This window comes from Mchenga conophoros, linkage group LG10 (genome assembly GCF_057382185.1).
Source record: "Mchenga conophoros isolate Kocher_MC1m ecotype Shallow Benthic linkage group LG10, M_conophoros_male_GT1.1, whole genome shotgun sequence".
Taxonomy (NCBI): domain Eukaryota; kingdom Metazoa; phylum Chordata; class Actinopteri; order Cichliformes; family Cichlidae; genus Mchenga; species Mchenga conophoros.
In genome coordinates, this window is record NC_140535.1 from 26,359,484 (window position 1) to 26,381,973 (window position 22,490).

The following is a 22,490-nucleotide window of genomic DNA, read 5'->3' on the forward strand; positions in this document are numbered from 1 at the left end:
GCAAGCTCATTCACTCTCCTTCAGGGCTTCATTTAGCTAACTTACAGTCTAATCCGTGCAAATCCATCCAGCTGGAGGTGAACGGCAGAGCAAGCAGCTGTCAGCTGCAAACTGGCCTCCATCCTGCCGAATCCTGGAGTAGCAGCAGCGCTGACAGAGAGGGACTGTCAGAAAAATTGACCAGGGGGGTACTGTTACACTAAAAGGCATCTTCTTCTCTCTTCTTCTCTTCTGTGCGCATTTGTGTGGCTGAAGATGGATGAAATGTGGGGATGAAGATTGAAGACAGAGAGAGGAGATATTTTTCCAGGGTTGATAGAAAGCAATGAGAAATTCACCAAATATCCAAAAGCTGTGATCAAGCTAATCAGTGGTGTTGCACTGGGCTGACATTAGCCTATTAATGATTCAATTATTAATAGCACTCATCAGCTGAAATGTTAATTTTTGCACCACTGCATCTGAAACCAAATCAGAAAATCTCGACTTTAAACAACTGCTTGACAGTGTGTGAGTGTGCTTCATGCACAAAGGTAATAGTAGTAGTACTTGGGGGTGTCTTTGATCTTTTCATAATATCATGAAAAGCAATACAGCTATGTCTGATGTATTTCAAGGAACATCCTTTAAATAAGCGAATACACTAAAGACACAACCAGGATGTAAATTCAAAAGCAACGTTTCTATCAGCTTAAACACACAAGTGTTTGTGTGCAGTTTGTCACACAGTGTGTTGCTAGCTAAAGGTCTAGCTGCTGTATTTCACAGGGAGACAAACAGATGACTTCACTCAGAGGAAGAGGAAGAGAAGAGATGAGGTTTAAAGGTAGGAACCGCTCAATGACACTTGATAAACTGCAAATTTAAAGCTTACATAATTTTAGATTAACTCACTCAATTCCAACTTTAAACCAACTGTAAACAGTATAAAGACAATACGCAGTGTAGTGTCAATGTAGGAAATGGAAATCAGCCATGATAGCTATGAAACATCTGTTGACATCTGGTCGAATTAATTTATGTAAATCCAAAAAGAGCAACAGGTCAGCTGATCACAGCCTGTGCACTAAGAAAACCGACTGGAGCTCACATTAGCAATTATTTGGGGCTGTGGTTCTTTCATTCAAATTCACAGATCTTAGGGTTTCCCCACCTGCTGAATCCCACTGTGACCCCTTCCTTAGATGTGGAGGCAAAGTCACCCTCTACGATGTAGGCAACAGAACATTTTTCTTAATTATTTCACCGCGTGTGTCCTAAATAACAGATTCAAATTGAGTGCATTCATTAGAATTAAAAATTAGATTCAGATATTTGATTATCATGTACTAATGTTGTTTGATTATTACATATATAGCACAAGGTTCAGGTGCCTTTCTACAAAAAGGTTAGTAAAAGTGTCCTTCAAGGAGCTACTTTTTACTGTCTTACTTTCAGAGCTGCTACTTTTCACTTTTACTTGAGTAAAAAACTTGCTTGATTACTCCAACTTTTACTAGAGTAGTTTTTAAAACAGGTACTGTACTGTACTGCTACTTAAGTAAGTAAGTCGGTACTTTTGCCACCTCTAGAAGGCAGACGTGTTACATACTAAACCTCATGTTTGCCATATCTTCTGAAACAAATGCTTCAATAAGGGTAGCACTGTCTGCACATGGACATATGAAGGAAACGTATGTCGTCAGAATTTCTGACAAAAGTCTGTCATGAATCCTCTTTCTGCTTCTCCAGTCCTCTGTTTTCCTGTTACACATGCTCAGTTTCCCTCTATTCAGCTCTCCCCACTGAGGTCAAAGAAATACTGTCTGTGGATGATGATATCACGCTGGAGCATATTAGACAGAGACATTTGTCAGGATACAAGGTTTTGGATTCAGGGTAAGAGCACCCACACACACGCTCAAGGGTTCAACCCTCAGGTAATGGAAAGAGTATTATTTCCTTTTCCTCTGTTACAGCATGAGAGTCTCATCCTCTCTGGCACACACACACACACGCATTTGCTCTTTTTCTGTTTCAGTCTATCTTTTTCTCACGTCCACTTTATGCCCGCAGGGAGAAAGCGTTCCTATATGATGCCAATAACAACACCAGGGCGAGCCTCTCATGTTTCCGTATCTACTTCCATCCCATCAAGCTTTGCACAGCACCGACTCTGTCACCCCGCAGCGCCTGCTGCCTGTACTCGTAAAGAAACTTGGCAACAATCCCTCATCACCGCAACAGTCACAAAGCTGCACATGCAGCAATCACTTGAAGGCCCTTGTCTTGTACCTGTAGTGCTGCACTATTGCGAGAGATGCCAGGCTACTTTACAGTGGATCAAAATTCACATACCAGTTCTGGAACATAACTACTATGATATAATATTATAAGAACTGGCAAGAAACAAATTAATATAAGTAATTGTGACAGTTCATACTTGTTAAGATAACACTGCCTAAAGTTTCCCCACTTACTCTTACAGTGAAAGAAAAAGCTCTCCCACAGCGTGACTTGTTATGCAGAAGCACAAATTTTCCTCAGAAGAGTAAGACTCCATGCGTCCCATCCCTTATCAAATATCCCAGTGAAGTACACAGGAAGACAAGTGATAAAAAATGATGAGCTTACATACTGTTACTCAGGCTGGCTGCATGAATAAAACCTGACTTCTGGGAGAGATGGGAATACGGCACTAAGAGGGGAAAAATACATACATGCACACACAGGCACCGAGATAATATTCATTGTCTGGTGTTACAGTCGTTGCCATTTAAATTTACACCGATCCTCTTTTGTGCCTTCTTTCAAATCGTCCAAAGTCCATTAACGCTGATCTTTGAGCTCACCATACAGATGGGCAACAAAGACCATCAAAAAGTTAATTTACTAAAAACTTTCCTCTATTACATGGTCATGATTTAAACATTTCAGTACCGGAAATGAAGTGAATATTCATGCATGCTTAGTCTGTTGGGAGGGCAGGGAACTCATCAAAATGTGTCAGTAATTAATCTAATAAGCTAAAACATGATTTCACTGGACAGTACATTAAGTCTTTCCTCATCTTCTTTTTTTCCAGACTGAATGAAGCAGCAGCAAGGGGGCTGGTAATAATTATTCAGAGGGATATTATTCATCTTTTTAAATCTTTAAAGCCTTAGATGAATATAGATGAGGAGATCCCTGTGAAACTGCAGTCAAATGCTGCCAGTCCTGACAGGGATGCAACGCACTGCAAAAAGTAAATGAATAATAAATAAAAATCTTCATCTTGACAGCTAATTTACTGGTACTTAGTGAACTTTCTAGACTGACCTGTTCCGTTTCCTCAAGAAAAGTGGCTTCGCAATCCTAAAGAATAAAAAGTCACGAAGTATCGGGTGTTATTTATTTTCATCCCCCAAATAATGTTATTCTTGTGTTATTTTCCTCAGCGAGGTACCGCTGTAATAATGCTGTTATAATGTACTAATCAGACTCAAAGCAAGACAAATTCTAGCTGTGTTTCCACCTCAGGAACTTCCCCCATATTCATCTCATCAACTCCAGTAAAAAAAGATTTGTTTTTGTTTTACGAAACACCGCATAGTACTGTTTTATTTTTCCGTCATGTGATTGTTGTGCTTTGTGCCCAGATGCTGTAACAGACTGCATGTGTCACAGGTCCCACTTCATACTTTTAATGATGCAAAGATTATTAGCGCTAAGAGGTATTTAAATAGAACATTTTGCCCCTGGCTTCCAGTAAAATTAGACAAATATCTGCAGTCAGGTCCTGAAGGCATTCAGTATGCAGTTCTTTAATAATTCACTTAATAATAATTTTCCCTTTTTTGCTACTTTTATATTTTTCTGCTGTCTCTCCTTCGTTTTACTGTAAATTACAGTGGGATTGAGTGGACTTAAAAAAAACCCTTGTAGAGAATAGCTGGGGATAAAGTATGTTTTGTAGCTGTCAACACAGCCCATAAAATGATATCCTGTCATGGCTAGACTAATGCAAAATGCTTGTACAGACTCACAAATGCAAAAAGTGTGCAGACCTACAACTAATCAGAGCAACAAGGTAAAGAGAAACAGAGTGCAGCATGCAGAGATGTCAGTCTGATGACAGCCCAGGTCTGCTCCTGTGTTTGAACAGGAGCAAGTCAAGGCAAAGCAATTTACAAGTATTCGAGTTCTCGTTGTTTATTTAATTATTATACTTTTATGGGTTTTTTAGGGTTTGCTGTTTCATCCTGTTTCTTGTCCTCTTGTGTCTGTGTGCTCTGTCTCGCATTCCTGATTTATTTTGGTTAAGTGGTGCTCCTTGTGAGGCTTTTTGGTTGTTATTTTTCTTCCTATCTGTGTCTTCTTACCTCTGTGATCCCATGACTGTTTTCACCTGTGCTCATTTGTTCCACCTAGTTCCCTGTATGTGTAATTATAGTCATGTTTCCCCCTTTGCCTTTTTCTCAGTCTGTGTGTTTGCTCTCCTCCTGCTTGTTATGTTCTTCCAGCGTTCCCTTGTTTCTTTTGGGGCTCTGTACTATAAAGCAACTTCAACACACCCAGAATATCTTTGCGTTTTCTGGCTTTTCTTGCACTATCATCGGCAAACGGGTTGAAAGGTTAGACGGAGATGGTTATCGATGCAGATGTGAGCACGTTCACAGGAAGGCAGTGGCATTGGCAACATATGAACAGAACACTGTACAGCAGTATAGTGTAAAAAGTGCTGCACAAATTTGTGTGTGTTGTATATGTTTTGGTCAGTAAGACTGAAAAAGATTTAATTATTAATGATCCAGAAAATGTGTAAATGTTTTTAAACTTAATTCTAATCTGAAGCCAAGTCACTTTTACACTGCTGGAACTGCAGTTATCAATTTTGGAATCAGCATTCTGTTAAGTTACATTAGTAGACTATTTACTACCAAGAATACCTGATCAATAAAAATAATTACGCTATGGGACGGTAACTTTTTATATTGAAATGTGTCCAATTTAAAGTTTTAAATGTGCAGCCATCGCACTCCAAATAAACAGCAGCACAGCAATAAAATAATTAACTCAAGTTCAAATGTTTATATTGCTACTCTGTGTACTAAATCACCAACTAACCATTTTCCGCAGCACTAATCTCTTGCCTTATTTGCACACTGTTGCATTTTAATGTTCTCTATCCATTCTAATCGCCATTTTATCATCATCTACATCTGATAGCATCTCTGATTGGAGGAAGGGGCATTTATAGGGGTGTGGAATACCCTTTATATATGAGCACACTCAGATCCTGAAGCAGCAAGCCCAACTTAACAGAGAAAGTTAGTTAGATAGTTATCGCTAACTAGGGTTTTAAGCTTTGTCTGACTAGCTAATGATCTAAAAAATAATAGCTCCTGATGGGCCGGGCTACTGTATTTTGCATTTTCATTAAAACCACTGTTTCTAAAGTTTCAGCATTTTCATTAGCTCACAAACAAATGATGTCATAACCAGTGTTGGTCAAGTTACTTGAAAAAAGTAATCAGTAACTAATTACTGATTACTTCCCCAAAAAAGTAATCCCATTACTTTGCTGATTACTTATTTTCAAAAGTAATTAATTACTTAGTTACTTTTTAAAAACACGATTTACAACCTGAAGAGGTGATAAAGCGATAGATCTTTCAGCCCAATTCTACTTTTTCTGCATAATCCATCATACAAAATGTAATCAAATGGAAAAGTCCCTTTTTAACTTGTTTTATCAGTTTTAATCTTTTAACTTTATGCATCAAGTTAAAATTAAATTATATACACCATTCTCTGACTGGAAGAAATGTGTTTAATATTTAAACCTATTTTCTGCACATTCCAGCACATGAAATAAAATATTTATTTGTGTTTAAATCAAATCAAATCAAATCAAATCACTTTTTATTGTCACATCACATGTGCAGGCACACTGGCACAGCACATGCGAGTGAAATTCTTGTGTGCGAGCCCCACAAGCAACAGAGATGTGCAAACACAACAACACAAACGAGCAAAATACAAGAATGGCCAACCTGAAACTAATAAATATATGCACAATATATAATAGTGTATGCATTTCTGGATGTGTATACTAAATATTTCCTACGTGTGTGTGTGTGTGTGTGTGTGTGTGTGTGTGTGTGTGTGTGTGTGTGTGTGTGTGTGTGTGTGTGTGTGTATACACATTTTTACAAATTAAATAGTAAAAAAATAAAATAAAATAATAATAATAATAATAATAATAAAATATACAGAGTTGAATATGTGCAAAACAAGTGGCATTTATATACAGTATGGAGTGCATAATGTTAAAGTTCCAGTAGTGAAGCTGAGGTGTCTATGACGTGTTCAGCAGTCTGATGGCCTGATGGAAAAAGCTGTCTCTCAGTCTGCTGGTACGGGACCGGATGCTGCAGAACCTCCTTCCTGATGGAAGCAGTCTGAACAGTTTATGGCTGGGGTGACTGGAGTCCTTGATGATCCTCCCCGCTTTCCTCAGGCACCGCTTCCTGTAGATGTCTTGGAGGGAGGGAAGCTCACCTCCAATTATCCGTTCAGAGCACCGCACTACTCGCTGGAGAGCTTTGCAGTTGTAGGCGGTGCTGTTGCCATACCAGGTGGTGATGCATCCAGTGAGGATGCTCTCAATGGCACAGTGATAGAAGGTCCTGAGGATGCGGGGGCTCATGCCGAATCTTTTCAGTCTCCTGAGAAAGAAGAGGCGCTGCTGCGCCTTCTTCACTGTTTTGTTTGTGTGTACTGACCACGTAAGATCCTCAGCCAGGTGTACGCCAAGGAACCGGAAGCTGCTCACTCTCTCCACAGCAGCGCCGTTGATGGTGATGGGGGTGTGTACTTCTCTGCACCTCCGGAAGTCCACTATCAACTCCTTTGTCTTTGCGACGTTGAGGGTGAGATGGTTGTCTTGACACCAGTGGGTCAGGGCGCTGACCTCCTCCCTGTAAGCCGTCTCATCACCGTTGGTGATAAGACCCACCACTGTAGTGTCGTCCGCAAACTTCACAATGATGTTGGAGCTGTTAGTGGCTGTGCAGTCGTAGGTGTAGAGTGAGTACAGGAGAGGGCTCAGTACACACCCCTGTGGAGCACCAGTGTTCAGTGTGATGGGGGATGAGGTGATGCTGCCCAGTCTGACCACCTGGCATCTGTCAGACAGGAAGCTAAGGATCCAGCTGCAGAGGGAGCTGCTCAGTCCTAGATCCTGCAGTTTCCTGTCCAGCTTCGAGGGAACGATGGTATTGAATGCTGAGCTGTAATCTACAAACAGCATCCTCACATACGTGTCTCTCTTCTCCAGGTGTGACAGGGCAGTGTGTAGTGTCAGGGCTATGGCATCATCAGTGGACCTGTTGTGGCAGTATGCAAACTGTAGAGGGTCCAGTGAGTCGGGTAGTGCAGAGCAGATGAAGTCCCTGACCAGCTTCTCGAAGCATTTGCTTACGATGGGGGTCAGGGCTACAGGTCGCCAGTCGTTCAATGAGGAGATGGTGGAGGATTTGGGTACAGGGACGATGGTGGCCATTTTGAAGCAGGCTGGGACTACAGACAGAGAGAGGGAAAGGTTGAAGATGTGCGTGAACACTCCAGCCAGCTGAGCCGCGCATGACCTGAGGACGCGGCCGGGAATCCCGTCCGGACCAGTAGCTTTGCGTGCGTTCACCTTCCTGAAGCACCTCCGCACATCCTCCTCAGACACAGTGTGCGCACTGACGTCATCCGCGGTGCGCACACTGTCCGGTCTCATGGTGTTCGCTGTGTCGAATCTAGCGTAGAATACGTTTAGATCCTCACACAGAGAGGCCGTGGTCTGCGGTGTGCTGGTTTTCCCTCTAAAGTCTGTGATCGTGTTTAGTCCCTGCCACATACTCCGAGGGTTGTCAAACTGTTGTTCCACCCTGTCCCTGTACTCACGTTTGGCTGCTTTGATCGTCTTCCGGAGTTGGTAATGTGCGTGTTTGTAGTCCGATGTGTTCGCGGAGGCAAAGGCGGTGTTCCGTGCCGCGCGAACATCTCCGTTAATCCAGGGTTTTTGATTTGGGAAGGATTTGACTGTTCTGGATGGGACGACATCTTCCACGCATTTCCTGATAAATCCACAGACTGAGTCTGTGTATTCATCAATGTCTCTGGCGGCCACGTGAAACATTTCCCAGTCCGCGTGATCAAAACAGTCCCGCAGCGCAGACTCCGATTGGTCCGTCCAACAGTGCACCGCCCTCCGGGTTGGAGCTTCCTGTTTCAGCTTCTGCCTGTAGGCGGGCAGGAGCAGGATGGAGCAGTGATCTGATTGGCCGAATGGGGCGCGGGGGAGGGCTTTGTACGCATCCCGGAAAGAGGTGTAACAGTGGTCGAGTTGCCGGTTTCCACGTGTGTTGAAAAGGATGTGTTGATGGAGTTTTGGTGAGACTTTCTTCAGGTTTCCCTTATTAAAGTCTCCGGCTGTGATAAATGCTGCCTCTGGGTGTGCGGTTTCCTCGCTGCTGATCGCGCTGTACAGTTCCCTGAGTGCACGGTCAGTGTCAGCTTGTGGGGGAATGTAAACAGCCGTAATAATCACTGCTGTAAATTCCCTCGGTAGCCAGAATGGCCGGCACTTAATCATCAGGTACTCCAGGTCCGGTGAGCAGAAGGATTTGACCGGGTGCACGTTCGCATAATCACACCAGCTGTTGTTGATCATGAAACACACACCACCGCCTCTGCTTTTCCCAGTAAGATCCTGTGACCTGTCCGGCAGTTGTATTGCGGAGTCCGGTACTTTGTCCGATAGCCAGGTTTCTGTGAGGCAGATCACGCAGCAGTCCCGCATCTCTCGCTGGAATGAGATCCGTGCCCGAAGCTCGCACAGCTTGTTCTCCAGAGACTGCATATTAGCCAGTAATAAACTGGGTAACGGTGGTCTGTAAGTGCGCCGTCTCAGTCGAACCAGAACGCCAGATCTTCTCCCTCTGCGTCGGCGTTTGCGGCCTCCAGGGCCAGAGAACAAAGGCGTCTCAGGTGAGATGAATGGGGGGTCTGCAAACGGAGCGTCCGTGTTGCAAAACTTGAACTCCGGAAAGTTATAAGAAAGACCGTCTTTTATGTCCAGTAAGGTTTGTCGGTCGTACACAAGGAGACAAGTGCTGCTCGTGAAAAAATAAAGGAAAAGTAAAATTAAACACAGAAGAAAGCCGTTGCCTGGGTCTTTCAAATAGATGCAAGTAAAACACAGCAGAAAATAAATAAAATCAAAGACTAGCGGTCCTGTTGCTCTATTTTCACCTGTAAAGCAGGAGTGGGGTAGGCGGAGGTTTGCTCTGGTGCAGGTGTGCCGCAGCGGTCAGTGGAGGAATCCGCGAGTTTCTCTGTGAATTTCCCATTATGTCGTTGCGCACTCGGTGCTTGTTTAGGGGTTTTTTCGCTGTAAAAAGAAGTTTTCTTTCCACGCACAACGGACGCTAATGTTTTTGTCACTTTTTATGGAATTAAACTCAAAGTAAGGTCAGTACTTCCACGCTTTAAACGCTGCACGCTCATACTCTCTCCCGCACACCTTATATTATCCATTGTTGTCCTCTCCCTTTAGAATGAAAATAGAGAAACTGATCTCAAAATGAAGACCTGCCTTTACAAACTGACAAAGTATGAGTGGAAAGCAAATCTGATTAAACACCATCGTTAATCTTTTTAAACAATTGATGTTATTTCTACATTATCACTATTATTTTGCATTCATAAAGAAATCCTACAGGTGAAAGGGATTTTAAATGTTTTACAGTGTTGTTTATTTCTCTCACCTTTCTCTTCTCCTGCCTCCCTGCCTCCCTCTTATTTATATTTACCAAGGGACTCTGAAGCTCCATTACTACAGGTCAAGGCTCTATGCTGGGAAATAAAGATTAACTCTTGGCAATTAGAGAAGTGAAATTCCCTGGCAATGTTTATTATCCTGCCCTCAGTCTTGTTCTGGGGTTCAGCTGCTTAAATATGCATGTACATTCAATATTTAACATAGGAACATCAAAGTGGGCCATAGCCTCTGTCATGAATCGCTGTGCGGCAGGCAGGAGAAGGACCCAGGATGCAGACTCACAGACACGGGGATAAACTTAAAGAACACAGCTTTAATGCTGGCACGGCAGAATACAGGAAATACAGAACTAACTGGGAAAAGTAAACTAACATTCGCAGGAAGGCACAGGAAGATCCACACAACATGAGGGACGACGTCACGCTGAACAGAGGGAGACGCAGACAGAAATACACAGAGGGTTAACGAGGAAAGTGGGAACACACGGGGAACACAGGTGACACTGATAATCATAACGAGACAGGGCGGGGTGAACTGAACATGACATATACGGGCGTGAGAGTCACAAAGTAAACAGGAAGTGCACAGAGGTTCAGACAAGAGGAGAGAGAGCACGGGGAAAACACAGACATAACGGGCTGGGAAAACATGGAATAAAACATAAGGAGAGACGAGGGCTCACAGATACACAGAGGGCACACAGGGGGAAGAGAGAGCACGGGGAGAACTTAGACATAATGGGCAGGGGAAACATGGAATAAAACATAAGGAGAGACGAGGGCTCACAGATACACAGAGGGGCACACAGGGGGTAAAAGCCATGAAGGGAAAACACTTAGGGAACAACACAACAGGGCAACTCAGAAAACATGGCCTAAGCAAGGAACAAAATACAAACATACAAGAAAACTAAGAACACTGGGCCAACATGGCCCAGGACCATGACAGTACCCCCCCCCCCCCCCCCTCAAGGGCTGGCTCCAGACAGCCCAAACACAGAAAAACAAAACCAAACAGAAAACAACCCAGGGCGGGCGGCGGGGGCCCAGGACGGAGGGCTCGGAACAGAAAACAAAAGAAGAGCACAGCAAACACCGGAGCCCAAGAAAACAACCCAAACACAGAGCAGTTCAGGGGGCCGACCATGCGGAAGGCAACGGCGGAGACGTGGAAACAGTTCAGGAGGCCGGCCGTGCGCAAGGCAACGGCGGCGGCGAAGCAGACGACGGAGCAGTTCAGGGGGCCGACCGCGCGGAAGGCGGCGGCGGCGCCGAAGGAGACGACGGAGCAGTTCAGGGGGCCGACCGCGCGGAAGGCAGCGGCGGCCCTCCAGTCCCAGGCGTGCTGGCCATGGCCTGGTGGGCACAGGACCAGACGAGGACGAAGACTCGGAGGCCGGACCAGACGAGGACGAAGACTCGGAGGCCGGACCAGACGAGGTTGCAGAGGCTGAGGCCGGACCAGGCGGAGCTGCAGAGGCTGAGGCCGGACCAGGCGGAGCTGCAGAGGCTGAGGCCGGACCAGGCGGAGCTGCAGAGGCTGAGGCTGGGCCAGGCGGAGCAGAAGCAGAAGCCAAAGCTGGACCAGAAGCAGAGGCTGAGCCCGGAAGGCGTAGCAGAAGCAGAGGCTGAGACCGGACCAGGCGTAGCAGAAGCACAGGCAGAGGCCGGCCCAGGCGTAGCAGAAGCACAGGCAGAGGCTGGCCCAGGCGTAGCAGAAGCACAGGCAGAGGCTGGCCCAGGCGTAGCAGAAGCACAGGCGGATGCAGCCGGACCAGGCGACGACGAGGCGGTCGCAGGTGGCGGCTGGACAGGCTCCTCGGACCCTCCAGCGGAGACAGGAGGCTGAACGGGCCCCTCGGACCCTCCAGCGGACGTGGCTTGAGGCCGGATGGGCTCCTCGGGCCCTCCAGCCGGAAGAGACGGCTGAAGCAGAAAGCAGTCCGAGGCGGAGAGAAAGCTCACGCCATTCCTAGCAGGCTGCTTCCCAGCCTGTACAGCTGACGTGGAAGGAAGCTGAACGGGCTCCTCGGGCCCTCCAGCAGACGTGGCATGGTGCTGGACGGGCTCCTCGGGCCCTCCAGCAGACGAGGCATGGTGCTGGACGGGCTCCTCGGGCCCCCCAGCTGACGAAGCAGAAGGCTGGACGGGCTCCTCGGGCCCCCCAGCAAAAACAGTTTCAGAACCAGCAGGCCCGGGGACCTCTGGAAAACGCAGAGCAGGACTAGCAGGCGCACGGGCCTCTGGCAGGGACAGAGCAGGACCAGCAGGCGCACGGGCCTCTGGCAGCGTTGATGCTGACTGGGGCTGAGCAACACATAGGTTAGGCTCAGGAGGCAACAGTTGGGTGCAGTCCTCGGCTGACTCCTTAGCCCCCAGGGGTCCAGAGTCAACTGCGGGTTGAAACTCGGACTCTGGGGAGGCCCTGGAGGTAGTAAATGTCTCTAATCGGGCCAGCTTTCGAGGGACGAAAACAGTCCTGTTGAGCATGTTTTCCTGCTTAATACGAGTGAGAAAAGTTGGCTGCTCAGCAGGAGACTGGGTTGAGAAAGACTGAAGTGACCGTTGTGGTGAGAATGAAACTAGTGAAGGAGCAGATGATTGAGCTGCAGGTAACGGAGTAGCTAACTGGGCAGCTGACTGAGCTGAGGGCAGCTGAACAGCGAGCTGGGCTGCTGAATGGGCTAACGGTTGAGGAGGTGTTTGTAGTGAGCGTGATGCAGGGGGTGGTATAGGCTCCCCTGAGCCTCTAGGGCTCGGTTTAACTAGCTGAACGAGTTCAGAAGAAACAGTTCTGCTTAGGCTTCTCTGCTCTAAGAGAACAGGGCAGAAACAGCCCGTTAAGTCCCCCTCCCCATTCTTGGGTTGCGAACCCACAGCGTCATTCATAGATTCAGCAGTACATGTCAAAACGGAATTCAAACTGTCCGGGGTTAACTCTGTATCGACAGAAGAGTTCTTAGCAGGCTCCAACAGAGGGTGCACAATCAGAGTTTTGCCCATGCATTCTGATTCTTCAGCGGAAAAAGCATCAACATAATTAGTCAGGGAGTCTTTTCTTTCTACTGGGCCGGGGTGAATGTCCATGGAACAAACCGCCTTCACCTCACTACTCATTGCCTGCTGTTCTGACGAGTGATTGGGCTCCGGTTGTAGTGAGGAATGACGGCGGTGGCGCCGCTTCCTCCTGGCGGCAGGGGCTGAGGCGACAGGAGAAACTGGTGACGATGGAGAAAAGACGTCCTCGTCCTGCGACCACATCGCCGCCAAGCAGGAGGCAGGTGAATTAAGCCCTGAGCGGCAAGAAGTGGAGCTCTGTGGCCGCGGTGCAGAAACGCCTTTCCCCTGTTGCAATTGCTGCTGTACGGCGGCCGACTCCGGAGAGCTCCTTGTGTTGCGGCCGATGCCGATGCGGCGGCTTCGGCGAAGAATACTGGGCGCGGACAAAGGCTGCAAGCTCCCGAGCCTGTAGCACCTCCTGGGCTTCATGCAGCTGGTCCATGAAGCCCATAAATCCCTTTAGTGTGCGCAAATGAGGATTCCCCTCCAGGATCGCTTCTATAGCGTTAATCCCAACTGCCATGGTCTTAGCGTCCTTAGTGAGGGAAACCCGCTCGATCAGGCGGTGGATGCGGGAGAGGTCATGTTCCCGGGATGAATCCGCTGGGTCCATGTTGTGGTGACGTCGTACTGTCATGAATCGCTGTGCGGCAGGCAGGAGAAGGACCCAGGATGCAGACTCACAGACACGGGGATAAACTTAAAGAACACAGCTTTAATGCTGGCACGGCAGAATACAGGAAATACAGAACTAACTGGGAAAAAGTAAACTAACATTCGCAGGAAGGCACAGGAAGATCCACACAACATGAGGGACGACGTCACGCTGAACAGAGGGAGACGCAGACAGAAATACACAGAGGGTTAACGAGGAAAGTGGGAACACACGGGGAACACAGGTGACACTGATAATCATAACGAGACAGGGCGGGGTGAACTGAACATGACATGTACGGGCGTGAGAGTCACAAAGTAAACAGGAAGTGCACAGAGGTTCAGACAGGAGGAGAGAGAGCACGGGGAAAACACAGACATAACGGGCTGGGAAAACATGAAACAACCACAAAGGGAGACGAGGGCTCATAAATACATAGAGGGCACACAGGGGGAAGAGAGAGCACGGGGAGAACTTAGACATAATGGGCAGGGGACACATGGAATAAAACATAAGGAGAGACGAGGGCTCACAGATACACAGAGGGGCACACAGGGGGTAAAAGCCATGAAGGGAAAACACTTAGGGAACAACACAACAGGGCAACTCAGAAAACATGGCCTAAGCAAGGAACAAAATACAAACATACAAGAAAACTAAGAACACTGGGCCAACATGGCCCAGGACCATGACAGCCTCAGTACTGGGAAAAAAGGGAGAAAACGAGGCAACTTTATCGAGCTGTAGGAGTCTGTGTTCCACGTGGGAGCGCCAAAAAATGGCAATTTCCTGTATCTTTACTGTAACTGCTTCAGTTTGTCTCAGAGCATCATATTAGGCAAAAAATAAAAAATGCATGCTAAGAATAATTATCTATGATAACTCAATCTGCTAAACATTTAAACAGTATTTTAAAGACGTGTCCCAAAAATGAGTCTCACTGATTTTGAGTCCTTTAACCTGACTACTTTTAGACTGATGTTTATTTAACACAGGTTCTTGCTGACTTGTAAATTATGTGTCACAATCTCTTTAAGCACTTTGTCACTACCAGTGTTTTGCAAAAAATAAATGATCTTTCTCTTAAATTGAATCTAGAAAATATGTCAGTAATAGTTTGTATAAAATATTATTTTTGTATCAACAAGCTGATTCCCAAACAAGTATTATCAAAAAAATAAAAATGTTAGAAATCTGAACCACTGGAGGACAAAAGAAAATAGAAACAGTATCTGTGTAGCGGCGGATGTGTAAAGCTGGCCCACATTCACGTAATGTAACGTTTGTGCTTTTGTTTTGGTAACTTCCTGTGGGACCGGAAGTGAATGTTTTAACGGTAAACGGCTTGATGTGCAGAAAGACGGAAGAAGGTGAAAAATTAATGCTAACGGAGAAAAGGGAGAGAGGGATATAGTTAAATTGTACGAAAACGAATGGTTCTAGCTACAGTCGACAGGGGAACAAGGTTTGTAATGTATATGATTTAATTTGAGCAATCTGAAATGCATAATATGTATTATATAGTTTAATAGAAAACGGTTAGACCAGCGTAATGAGCGGTTAAGATGCTGTTACATGAATAATATGGTAATTGTTTTATTTGTTTGTCTAGCTCTTACGTTGGTTCGTTGTCTGATACACGGCAAGGAATAATAAAGGTCATTCAACAACCATCAGTTCTGGCCTTCTCAGTTCGACTGGATGCTACAGTAAGAGCTTGACCGCCGCCATTTTGCTACACCACGAGGGCTCAAGGTTTAACGGCAATTCCCACAACGTCCAGCAGATGGCAGAAGCAGGTCAGAGAACAAAACGGCGAAAGGCATAAGGAAAATAAAGTTAAAATGGAGGATTCAGAAGAAGACATTAATGAACAGTTTGCAAACAAAGAACAAATATTAAATGAGCCACAAGATAAAGCTCAAAGTAACTCTGCGATTCCAAGGCGTTCAGAAAGAGCCAAGGTGCCAACCGAAAAAATGCTAACTTATCAGAAAGAAGAGATAAGTAAAAAAGAAAAAAGACTATTAACTCTTTATGAACAATGGAAAATACGAGTGCGAGAAACAAGAGAAAGATTAAAGTTGGACATTTCAGAGAAAGAAATGGCAGATCTTGCAGATGATGTAGAGCAAAGAAAAGATGAACTGCTAAAGTTGTACACTGAAATGAGAAGTCACATTGCACCTTCATCAGACATACGAAGAAAAACCGATGCATGTGAAGCAGTTACTCATGACATCGTGAAAGTCATCCTGGAAAGAATAAGCGGTGTAGATGGAGATTTTGATGGAGAATATGAAAGAAAACGTCTACGCAGACTATTAGAACATGATTATGCCCAATCCATCTATGGTTCAACTGCAGCATCGAAACGTAGCCAACTGTCTTCAGCCTCACATCTTGCTTCAAAACGAGCAGAGGCAGCAGCAGAACTAGCAGCAAAGGAGGCAGAGTACAAGATTGTACAAGAGGAACAAAGACAGAAGGAAAAGATAAAGGCTCTAGAAGAGGAGCATAAGAAACAAATGGCAGTTCAAACATCAGAGTTGGAACGCCTGAAAGCCGAAAGGGAGGTGGAAGCCGCTCGCGCCAGGTTGGACGCCTACAACAGAGAGTTGTCGCAACTTGATGATGCATATTCAGTTAAGATGGAAAAGGTGAACCCAGAGCACACACCCAAACACACTGTACCATCATACTCCATACCGGCGCCAACAACCCCTCCTAGTGTCAGCCAGCTTGCACAGGCGGTACAAGACAGCATAAGAATAAATAGACTCCCCACGCCAGAACCAACGATGTTTAGTGGTGAGCCAATAAAATTTATTGAATGGAAATCCACTTTCATGTCACTTATTGAACAAACTGGCATGTCAGCAGCAGATAAACTGTACTATCTGAAAAGGTATGTAACTGGCTCAGCTCGCAAGTGCCTTGAAGGGACTTTCTTCAGAAATGATGAAGAAGCGTATAACGATGCTTGGGCAAAGTTAAACCAAAGGTATGGCCAGCCTTTCGTGCTACAAAGGGCATTTAGAGAGAAGTTATCTAGTTGGCCTAAAATACAGTCGAGAGATGCTGATGGGCTAAGGAACTTTGCTGATTTTGTGAATGCATGCACACTTGCTATGCCTCACGTGAAAGGACTGCAAATACTCAATGACTGTGAAGAAAATCAGAAACTGTTGCATAAATTGCCAGACTGGATAAACACAAGATGGAACAGGCATGTAACAAAGACACTCATGGACGGTGGTGAATTCCCCAGCTTCAGTGAATTTGCCTCCTTTCTCTCACTTGAAGCAGAAGTAGCATGCAACCCAGTCACTTCCATACATGCACTTCGCTCCACGGAAATAAATGATGACAAAAGAAACACAAGAGAAGTCAAAAGAAACAAGGCAAGTGTATTCAACATTAACACAACTGAACGAGATGCAAAGACTAAAATATACAACAGTTCTTCATGCACACTGTGCCAAGAGTCGCATCCACTTATAAAGTGCCCAAACTTTCTGCAAATGACCCTGGAAATGAAAAAGAAACATGTAAAGGACAATAAACATTGTTATGGTTGTTTAAAGCAAGGTCATAGTGCTAAGGACTGCAAACGGCGCCTCACTTGTGAAACCTGCTCTAAGAGACACCCGACCTGTCTTCACGATGAGAACTACAGCATTAGTCTGCAAAGAGAAAAGCAAGCTCAAGTGAGTATAGACATCGCAACACAAGGGAACTCACCTGAAAGTGCAACAGCCATGGCGTTAAATGTCGCTAGAGCAGAACACACAGTCAGCACCTCCATGATAGTCCCAGTATGGGTCTCAACGGCTGCTAATCCACAAAGGGAAAAACTAGTCTATGCGCTACTAGACACGCAGAGCGACACTGTTTTTATAGATCAGGATGTAACACAGAAACTGCAAGCAAATGTGTGCCCTGTGAAACTCAGACTTACCACAATGATGGGTAAAAATGCAGTAGTAAGCAGCGGAAAGGTGTGTGATCTTCTAGTGAGAGGTTACAATTCAGCAACTGTGCTAAGGCTCCCAACTGCTTACACAAAGGACTACATACCTGCAAATAGAGAACACATACCAACATGTGACACGGCAAAACTGTGGAGTCATTTGTCGTCCATTGCAGATGAGATCCCACCGCTCCTCAGTTGTGAGGTGAGTCTCCTGATAGGTTATACTTGTCCCCAAGCTCTGGCGCCTAGACAAGTACTCTTAGGTAAAGACAATGAGCCATATGCCATCCAAACTGATTTAGGATGGAGCATAGTTGGCAACTCAGTGCCATGCAGTGCATCAGAGACAACAAGGAGTCTCTGTCACAGAATAACTGTTAAAGAAATGCCTCCATGTACTCCCGCAGATGCAATACGTGCACTAGAAAGGGACTTTAAAGAAAACGAAATAAACGAAAAGACGGTGTCTCAAGACGACCTTAGGTTTCTTGAGAAACTTGAACAAGGCATAACACAAGCAGAAAAGGGACATTATGAAATGCCATTGCCATTTAAAGAAAGGCTACAAATGCCAGATAACAGACAACTCGCCGAGAGCAGACTCAATCAGCTCAAATGTAAACCAATGCGTGATGAAAAATACAAAAGAGACTATGTCACATACATGAATGACATTATACAAAGGGGTGATGCCAAAGAGATTGATGATAATGGACCTGAAGGCGAGACACAAAACAATACTACACCACAGCAATGGTTCTATGTACCGACGAGTGAAAACCCTGCTGACATAACATCAAGGAGCACATCAGTAGCGGAACTGCTATCATCAAACTGGCTCACAGGCCCTCAGTTCTTATGGGAAAAGAAGTTAAACCTTCCAACTAAAGAGTCTATTGAACTTTTGGTGGGAGATCCAGAGGTGAGAAACGTGCAAACACTCAACAGCCAAACTACAGAACACAGAAGTCTCTGTGACCGTCTCACAAGGTTCTCATCCTGGTCACACGCTGTCAGTGCCATAGCACGTCTCAAACGTTTCCTACTCAGAGACAAATCAAAGTCACTCAGCACTGTAACTGAAAGACATAACGCTGAAATAGTGATTATCAAAAACTTACAAGGGCTAACATTTTCAGATGAGATAAAGACATTAAGCAAAGGAAAGGCACTACATGAGAGCAACAAAATGTACAACTTGGATCCTTTCTTGGACGAAGACAATGTGCTCAAGGTGGGAGGAAGGCTACAACACTCATCGCTTCCTAACACATTCAAACATCTAACTGTCATTCCAAGAGACCATCATATTACTAAACTCATAATCGCTCACTGTCATGAAAGAATAAATCATCAAGGAAAGAGCTTCACAATGAACGAAATACGGTCCAGCGGTTATTGGATTCCCAAGCTAAGTCAAACAGTATCAGACTACATCCGTCAGTGTGTGACATGTCGGAGACTAAGGAGAGCTGTGGAAGGACAAAAAATGAAAGATCTCCCCACAGAAAGAGTCGAACACTCTCCGCCTTTCACATATTGTGGTATGGATGTTTTCGGCCCGTTCCTAACCAAGCAAGCAAGAAAAGAAAACAAAAGGTACGCTCTCCTTTTCATTTGTTTCTATTTACGAGCAGTACACGTAGAAATGTTAGAAGACCTGACTACGGACGCTTTCATTAATGGACTAAGGTGCTTTATAGCTCTGAGAGGCTCTGTCAGACAAATAAAATGTGATCGAGGTACTAACTTTGTAGGTGCCAAAAATGAACTGTGTGCAGCACTGAATGAAATAGACACTGAAAAACTGACAATCTTTCTATCTGAGAAACAATGTGAATTCGTGTTTAACACACCCCATGCTAGCCACGCAGGTGGAGTATGGGAACGACAAATTCGGACTGTGAGAAACGTCCTCAACGCCACACTCGCTCTCGCAAAGAGACGACTCACCGATTCATCGCTCAGAACCTTTCTCTATGAAGCAGCTGCAATAGTAAACAGCCGCCCATTGACGACAGACAATCTCAATGATCCAAACAGTTTGAAACCAATAACTCCAAATCATCTCCTAACTATGAAGACCACAACAGCCTTGCCTCCTCCAGGACAGTTTGTTAAAGAGGATCTGTACGCCCGGAAGCAATGGCGTCAGGTGCAATACCTAACGGAGCAATTTTGGAGCAGATGGAAGGGAGAATATCTGCACAACATCAGGGTCTGGCAGAGATGGCATGTTGTTAAAAGGAATATGCAAGTAGGTGACATAGTGATGGACAAGGAAGAAATACTGCCACGATCCCAATGGAGACTTGGTAGGGTTGTGGACACCATAACAGACGAAGATGGACTTGTGAGAAAGGTCAAAGTAACCTTTGCAGACAGAAACCTTAGTAAAAAGGGTGAACGTTTGCATAAGATGTCTACAGTGGAACGCCCAGTTCATAAGTTGGTTCTACTGCTGGAAAGTTGTGAAAAACAAGATGCACTAAGCAGTTAAAATGCGATGAGAATTTGTTGTTGCATATACAAAGGTATTATCATTGTTAAGTTACCTGTTTAGAAATTATTTGTGTTTTATTTGTTTGTAACAGCAAATAATTTGGTGGGAGTGTAGCGGCGGATGTGTAAAGCTGGCCCACATTCACGTAATGTAACGTTTGTGCTTTTGTTTTGGTAACTTCCTGTGGGACCGGAAGTGAATGTTTTAACGGTAAACGGCTTGATGTGCAGAAAGACGGAAGAAGGTGAAAAATTAATGCTAACGGAGAAAAGGGAGAGAGGGATATAGTTAAATTGTACGAAAACGAATGGTTCTAGCTACAGTCGACAGGGGAACAAGGTTTGTAATGTATATGATTTAATTTGAGCAATCTGAAATGCATAATATGTATTATATAGTTTAATAGAAAACGGTTAGACCAGCGTAATGAGCGGTTAAGATGCTGTTACATGAATAATATGGTAATTGTTTTATTTGTTTGTCTTGCTCTTACGTTGGTTCGTTGTCTGATACACGGCAAGGAATAATAAAGGTCATTCAACAACCATCAGTTCTGGCCTTCTCAGTTCGACTGGATGCTACAATCTGAAAGTCATGTTTTAAGAAATAGGGGGAAAAGACCTGAGAGATGCATATGGCCCTTCATCCATCTACTGTTCACTGAAGCCTCATCAGAAATGATCTCAGTAGAAGGCTGGGTGTACTCAGGCACAGCTGGGGGCCGGCGGAGCTCATGGGCGCGTCACTGCAACTCCCCCTGGCTTCTGCTCCACGGCTGCTGAGTGAACCCTCATCTGGGACTCTCCTCAGCTCTTACTGGAACAGTGGCGCGGCTGCCCCTCTGTTGGTCTTCCATGGTCTCTTGTGTTCTGGGGGCCTCTGGATGTCTGGAGTTTTGATCTCCTCCATACCCGCTTCACACCCTGGAGGACGGGGCTGTGGCCCCCCCACACTCCCTAGCAGATCGTTACATGGAGAAACCTTTGGAATACAAGCGCGCTGATCCACACAGGTATGCACACGGGTGTTCGCTGCTTGTAGACCCAAATTACACCTTTCTTGGCTGCTACTTCGAAGCACATCTGTCCTGCGTGCTGCACAACAATATTGAATATTTAGTATTTACTGCTGTTTACACTTAGCTAGATTAATGCGATGGTGTTGTGTTTAGTATGTTGCTTTGTTTTTTTTGTTTTGTTTTTTTTGCTTGTTTTCTATTCTTCTCTCAACAGGTGATCCAGGAGATTTTTTTTTTTTCTCCCCCCCTTTCTCACTGTCCCTCTCCCCTTCTGTTTTTCCTTTCCTTCCTCTTTCTTTCTCCCTTTCCTATCCCTCACTCATGTCTGGCCCGTCTGTAACATCTGAAAATAAAATATAATAAATAATAAAAACAAAGATCGACCAAATGGACCAATACGGCAATGCCACGATGATCCATTTGGCAAAGTATATCCATTGGGTATCCTTGTTGGTCTTCAGACAACAATTCTGATGGCTAAAGAACCAAATGGGACAGGCAGAAAAAAAAAAAAAAAAAAAGAAGGCTGGGTGTCAAGAAGCCATTCTTAAGGAAAGGAAACAGCCAAATTACACAAGAACTAACAGAATATTCGTGGCAACACATCTTATGGAGAAGTTGGTATGCCATAGAATACCATCTGAAAAGCATCTGATTGCTAATGGCTTCATTTTCAAGATGACAATGATCCAAAACCCACTGTCAAAGCAGCGGAAACATACCTGGATAGAAAAGGCAACACAAATAGAACACCAGCATTCATAGATTGGCCTCCTCAAATCCTGAATCTTAACATTACTAAAGCAGTGTGGAATCACTTTGATAAAAGATATATATAAATCTTATAGTTTGTATCTGTCCTGTGTGAAACTTGTATGAAAAGCATACAAGAGTGAAAACAGATATAAGATCCCTTGAAAAATTATATAAATGAAACTTGTATGCTTTGGATACTTACTAAAACAATATACGAAAGTAATGAGAAAGTGGCCACTTTCATTAGTAAATCATATAAGCCTTATATGATTCACTATATGAAGCAAGCTAAAGCAAGTCTTTTATAAGTTTTTTCTATTTCTTTTCCATATTGGCAGAGAAAAAGGCAGCCGACATCCAAAGAAGAGCTTTTAATGTCCTTCAAGGAGCCTGGAGAACTATTCCTGAAGACTATTTAAAGAAGAAGAAAGTTTGCCTTAGAGAGTTCAGGCTGTGTTCAAGAATAAAGGTCGACTTTGTTGAAGCTAAAAAATTAGAATTGTACAAACTCTGCTTTTGCTTAATATACTGTATTTCAATGTAAATTACACATTTCAGTACAATGCATCTATTTCCCTTTTTCCAAGCAAAATATTTTACAAACATGAGGTGTGACTCAAGACTTTTGTAGTGTACTCCCATTTAAGAATACCCTTTGTAACTCAAATTTCTCAAAATTTAGTTATTTGACTGAAAAAGTTGACTTAGCGTTGCCTGGCAATTTTTT

General features: G+C 44.7%; 1 protein-coding gene across 1 annotated transcript; it reads left to right on the forward strand.

Moving 5' to 3' along the window:
• Nucleotides 1-14,776: 14,776 nt before the first annotated feature.
• LOC146566055 (uncharacterized) lies at nt 14,777-22,182 on the forward strand. The gene is made up of 3 exons (XM_085290190.1): nt 14,777-14,975; nt 15,123-17,220; nt 22,102-22,182. Exons 2-3 carry the CDS (start codon nt 15,355-15,357, stop codon nt 22,180-22,182), a joined length of 1,947 nt encoding a protein of 648 aa, XP_085146316.1. The 5' UTR covers nt 14,777-14,975; nt 15,123-15,354.
• The last annotated feature ends 308 nt before the right edge of the window (nt 22,183-22,490 follow it).

Coding starts and splice junctions, on each gene's coding strand:
- LOC146566055 (XM_085290190.1), top strand. CDS start 15,355: ATGGAGGATTCAGAAGAAGACATTAATGAACAGTTTGCAAACAAAGAA. Junction 17,221..22,101: donor AAAGAGAAAAGCAAGCTCAA/GTGAGTATAGAC, acceptor CCATATTGGCAG/AGAAAAAGGCAGCCGACATC.